At 42.0% G+C, this 6,160-nt stretch overlaps 1 protein-coding gene across 1 annotated transcript; it reads left to right on the top strand.

Moving 5' to 3' along the window:
• The first annotated feature begins 716 nt into the window (after positions 1-716).
• Positions 717-1,205, top strand: LOC142177283 (serine/threonine-protein phosphatase 7 long form homolog). The gene has a single exon (XM_075245755.1). The coding sequence runs from the start codon at positions 717-719 to the stop codon at positions 1,203-1,205; it is 489 nt and encodes a 162-aa protein (XP_075101856.1).
• The last annotated feature ends 4,955 nt before the right edge of the window (positions 1,206-6,160 follow it).

Raw genomic sequence — 6,160 nt, 5'->3', positions numbered from 1 at the left:
AGATTTTAAGCCAATTGTATATAAACACACACGCACACATACTTTAAGTCTGAAGCAGTGAGTGTGCCAGTATCTAAGCTAACATATCACCTTGTATTTCAAACCAAAATTTCTCGAACCTTATTTATGTGTGTATCCTTGTTATATATGGTGATTGAGATTGGGATAGGAAGAGAGAAAGAGTGAAGCAAGTAATGGTAAAGAGCACGCTAATTTTACTCTAAGGCACGCCAAGAATAATATTTCTTCCTTTGTACGGGGGGGGGGGGGTTTCCAATATGAAGTTATTACCAGGGCTAATTTTCTTAACTTGGTGACACATATTTTTCGTGTCCCAAGTTATTACATTTCACTTCTTGAACCTTACATTAAGTGATCTTCCTCGACATATTTAAATGTATTCTTTTATAACTACTAAAAATAGGGCGACCGAAAACCAATCGATTCATGGTGGTCGGTAATCGTATGGTCGATAGAGCCGACCAACTGACTTCGTGAATACAAGACTTCAGGATATCTTGGAGCTATTGGGCCTCAAATATCGAGCCAGAACCTATATGTGAATATTTAATAATTAAATCTTGTATAATTATGAAAATTAATTATTTAATTTACAAACAAGCATATAAAATAATAAAACTAACAAGTAAAATAATAAAACTAACATATTAAAATAAAATAATGTAATTAATGTTGTTTAATTTATAGTAGATGACATGGAGGTTCCGCCTTTGCATTCCGAACCTGCCAGCCTGGAGCTACTGTTGTTACAGGGCGATCATAGGTCGTCCCACATATCAGAGGGACAGTTACTGGCCCAGAAGTTCCGCGCTAGGAGAGTAGATGACATGTGGGGCTTTCTTAGGGACCACCCTCTCCATCCTCGTATAATCAGACGCCTCCAGGATATGTGTTTTTATAGGATTGTGGAGATCAACCGGCTGCAACTCGATTGGTCGTTGATCATGGCCTTGATAGAGCGGTGGCTACCGGAGACGCACATATTCCATTTGCCCATTAGCGAGGCCACCATCGCACTGCAGGACATGGAGGTCATGTATGGACTGCCTGTTGATGGACACCCTGATGCTCTGCCGCATGCCACGAGAGAGCAGACAGGTTTGCACTACCTGGACATGCTGCAGCGGCTCACCGGTTTACTGCTACCGGAGGAGACTGCACTAGTTGGGGCCAGTCTTCTGTAGTTGACGACTGTCTGACAGCATTTAGAGGCATTGCACCCTGACATCACAGACGATACACTAGAGCTTCATATTCACTGGCACACGAGGTTGCTGCTACTCCTTATGTTTGGAGGGATTTTGTTCCCGAACACTTCGGGGAACCTAGTCAGCTTGAGATTTCTTCATCTTGAGCGGCTAGATGATTTACCCCAGTACAGCTGGGGTGCTTCTATTCTCGGCTACTTATACAGGCAGTTGCCGGGCGAGCATGGGCACCCAATGTGACGTTGCTAGATTTTTGCTGATGATACATGTGAAAACATATTCGAATACTCTATTCATTATAACATACCCAGTAAAAATATACCTTAAATTTTACGTCCACTTTGTATGTTAGGTTTGGGCCTGGGAGCGGTTCCTGTAGTTGCAGCCACCTCTACCACCATTAGCTCCGGTTGCACCACCTCCGTCTCTCCCTCTAGCTAGGAGGTGGGTTGATAGGCGGGGATATGGACGAGAGTACGAGGCTCGACATAATCTCCCCTTGTGCAGGGATTTGTTGGATTTGCTGGAGGGCGCACAGGTAAATGTATACCTAAGTTTACTTGGCCTGGCTTCATATATGTTGCGTATACTCACGTTTTTTGTTGTTACTTAATAGTTCATTTGGAGGCCATACAGCGACGAGCTAATAGCTAGTTTGCCCGATTATTGCTCGGCTGGCCGAATTATGTGAAGTTTTTCCGTCCCGTTGATGTGCCTTGATATTGTAGAGCATCATGTCATCGGGCGAGTACTTCGCCAGTATAGCCGCCCATAGCTTGTACCGCCACCGCCTTCCTGGCATATCACACATTACCAGCGGGATGATCATTGTAGGGTGAACCAGACATATGGCATGGCTAGAGGTGCAGATCGATACTTGGGACTAGTGACATGACCTAATTCTGCGCCCTCTCCACCTGACCGGACGGAGATTGAGCATGATTATATGGGCTGGTACCGCAATGTTACCCGACCTTTCTTCGGGAATCCTTTTTATCGCGCTGGCGGTCGATACGTTCCATACGCCGGGAGGCACGTGGCACTGGTATGTTATTTGATATACTTACTTATAACGTTAACCTAGCGTTCCGTAATTTATATTTTACATATTGAGCAGGCTATTAGCCTACATCTGTTCCAGCAGTTGGGACTGTAGATACAGCAGCATACTGGCAAGGGAGCATCCGCTTTGCACGAGTATGGCCGGTAGGTTACCGATCTGGCTTCCAGGACATTGAGGCGATCCCGAGATGATGAGCGATTAGGATACGAGGCTATGTATGTGGCGCCAGAGTAGTACCATCGTGGGACACAAGTGGGGCCGGAACATGGTCAACGTGGCAGGCATGCCCCACGAGGTAGGGGTGTCCCACGAGGTTATGGGGGTCGGCAAGGAGGTGGTCCCCAGCAAGGGGGCATTGAGGCACCGGTTGAGGATATCAGAGTTGATCAGCCGGGTGACCTCCATGAGCCAGACCACTCTCACAGGAGCATGCCGTCATTCAACCTTCAGCTTCATCTCACTCCAAGGACTTGCAGGTGACCCCGTCCGCTCCATTGTTGATCGCAGGCACGACCATTACGCGAGAGGATTGGGATCTGCATTTTCCTAATCTTCCAGGCCCATCGACCGTTGTTGATGATCGGCCGACACGGGATGTGGATAGTGGGCGCCGACTGAGTTATGGCTCATCATCGATAGATGTTGGGGATCTTTCACAGGCACATGTATGCTTGTATTACTATTAAATTTAAATTTGTTTTTATTTCATTGATTAGCCATAAATATCTTTATATATATTTTTTTTATTAAGGTTCATCTTTGCCCATCACAGAGGCCACTTTGTGCGATACTGACCTGGCTGCGACAGATGATTATATTCAGGAGCCCGACGAGACCATGGTAAGACATTTAAATTTTTGTGACTTAACGCGTACATTACTAATATATATTTCATATACTAAAATATCTTATTATTCTGTAAGTTATTGCTGGACCGACGACCCCTTCTACCGAGCCTGCTAGCCCTACTGATGATCGTGCTGCATCGCATCCTCCGATAAAGAGGCGACGTGATGAGGATGATCCTGATAGCGTAGCCGGGTGGGATGGGATACGCCTCAGGCCAACGACTGCATTAAAGAATACATGATGTGGGACACATTGATTGTTTTTGTATTTTATGTACATATGACATTCAGTAAATAATTACAACAATTTTTATTGTTTACATTATATGTGCATTATATTTTTATTTCTCCGGTTCTTCGTTATTATAATACTACAACACAAACACAAACATAGCAACTTAACATAATTTAAATTCAGTACAACTAATGAAAATACATGACATGAAAAACATAAAGATAAAATACTACACTCAAGACATACATGTGTTTGTTTAGTCACTACCGCCTATTATTCTCTGCTCCAACCACTTAAATTTCTCTTCCATTTTATTTTTTTCTTCTTCCGCCTCTTTTAGTTTCTCCTGCAATTCCGCAATTTCTCGTTGCATTTCAGAGATCTGGCATTGGTATTCACTGTTCATATTCCAAACATACTGCAAACATGATTTATAGTATTCCTCGTTAATGGGTTCATCATACCATTCCTCAAACATACAATGATTTCCGTCATTGCGTTCAAACCTGTATAGACACATCCAGTATCTGCGCCCACCATTACCATCGGACCAACATGCATTCATAATCGCCGTTTGCCACAATAGCACCTTGGTTGGTCATTGCGTCCAGACATTTGTTAATGCAAGAAAAATGAATAATGTATGGAAAGTTTTGCTATTTGTTATGGTTAAGCGCATATAATAATTAAAATGTGCTAGTTATTTATAGGCGAGACAACCCACATAACGTAGTATTTTACCGCTCTACACTTCGCGTGTTAAAGATTCTTTTGGGTACAATATAACTTTTTCAGAAGATAGCTTTCGCAGGTGAGCAGCTTTTCAGGATGACAAGACAGCACACATAACGTAGTATTTAACCGCGTTATGCTTCGCGTGTTAAAGATTCTTTCGGGTAAAATACAGCTTTTCCAAAAGATAGCTTTTGCAGGCGAGCATCTTTTTCAGGTCGACAAGACAATTGTTTTTTTTTAAATGGGTTTATGTTAGATTATTATACTGAAGTATTAATGTTAAATATCAATAAGATTTAACAACAATGGAAACATAATTTTATTTCATACATTCTGCAAGATAAATAAGTACATACACTTATTACAACCACATTACGGAAACAAAACACTATGTGTATCCTTGATAGTTGGGCACATTAGATGAACTTCCACCAGGAGCTGGATTACCACCGCCACCCAAACCAGCTGAAGGACATTTACGATGGTCGTGTCCTGTTTGCGAGCATACGGCACATTTGCGCGCATAAACGGTATCACAAACATCCATTTGGTTTCGTATACGCGTTCCTTTTTGCACTTGTCGTTGATGCAAAAAATCCTTGTTACACACCATTTTAAATGATTCCGGTGGCCAATAATGCTCAGCGCCCATTGGCTGCAACTGCCCACTATTGGTGTTTAAGTATGCAGCAACACTATATTCTTTATCAACGTAGTTGGTTGGCTCTAAACCAGTATGTTGAAAGCACTTGATGGCATGTGAGCACAACATATGGTAGATGGACCTTTTCCCACAAGAGCATAACCTTCTAGATTCATTTACGGTGTGTGTAATATTCCCTCGGTTGTGATGGATAGCGGTGCGAACTTCAAAAATATTTCGCTCGTTGTAATACTGCAAAAATGAATGCCAATGTGCTCACTTCCTGTATTTCTCAAATATTTTCATTGGTATTGGGATAAATTCAACACCCCATTTCATAAATGACGATGCACCTATAGCCCTTTCAACAAACCTCTCCGCCATGAGCTTGAATGACATCTGCACCATGACAGTGACAGGCAATCCTCGTGCAGACTTCAATAACCCGTTGAAAGACTCTGACACATTTGTAGTCATAATTCCCCATTTTCTGTCACCATCCACATGCAAAGTCCACTTTTCAAGTTCATGTTGCATCAACCAATGATAGGCTCCCTCGTCTTCCTTCCTTATAGATTCCACGCGCCTCCTGAATTTACACTCTTGGTAATCTGTTGCAGCCATCCACATTAAATCATGCAAATCCTTGTCGGGATATGCCTTCTGGAAATTGGCTTTCAGGTGCCTCACACCGTAACGGTGATAGGCATACGGTTCCTGCCATGCATGCAAATTCTATACAAAACTTAAAATACCACCATGCCGATCATATATTAGAAAAATACTTGAAAATTGTTTGATAACGTGCTCTTTCAAGTGGTTCAAAAATAATGTCCACATCTCTTAGCTTTGATGGGCACAAATAGCAAAAGCTAAGGGAAATATACTTCCACTAGCATCTACTGCAATGACGATCAACAACTTAATATCATACTTTCCATAGACATGAGTGTCGTCTATGGATATTACTGGACGAAAATGCACAAAACCATCAATTACTGGTTTAAATGCCCAGAACACGTATCTGAATATATATTATGGTATTCTCGGACTCTGTTCAAGCTTCCATTCAACAACAATCCCGGAGTTAAAGTGTTGCAATGTGGCCATGTACCTGGGTAGAGATGCAAATGACTTATCTCAGTTACTATAAATAATTTCAAACGCACGTTTGCGCTCGAAAAATGCCTTTCTATTGGTAATGATGCACCGATATTCCTGGTGGATGGATGTAATACAGTCTTTGATCTTGTACCTTATGGACGCTTCAATGTGTGGAATCAAGACAAGAGAAAATAAGTCAACATCCAAATTAAAGTGATTCCTACTGAATGTATCCATTTCACAATTGTGGGTGCCAATGTATTTATCCATAACCCACATATTTATTTTCTTCTTCTTCGCACG

The sequence above is a fragment of the Nicotiana tabacum genome, chromosome 23 (assembly GCF_000715075.1).
Source record: "Nicotiana tabacum cultivar K326 chromosome 23, ASM71507v2, whole genome shotgun sequence".
Lineage (NCBI taxonomy): Eukaryota > Viridiplantae > Streptophyta > Magnoliopsida > Solanales > Solanaceae > Nicotiana > Nicotiana tabacum.
Note: the sequence above shows the minus strand (reverse complement) of the source record. Positions and strands in the feature narration are given on the sequence as shown.

What these genes read in the sequence shown, in the direction of transcription:
- LOC142177283 (XM_075245755.1), top strand. Translation starts at nt 717, where the DNA reads ATGGAGGTTCCGCCTTTGCATTCCGAACCTGCCAGCCTGGAGCTACTG.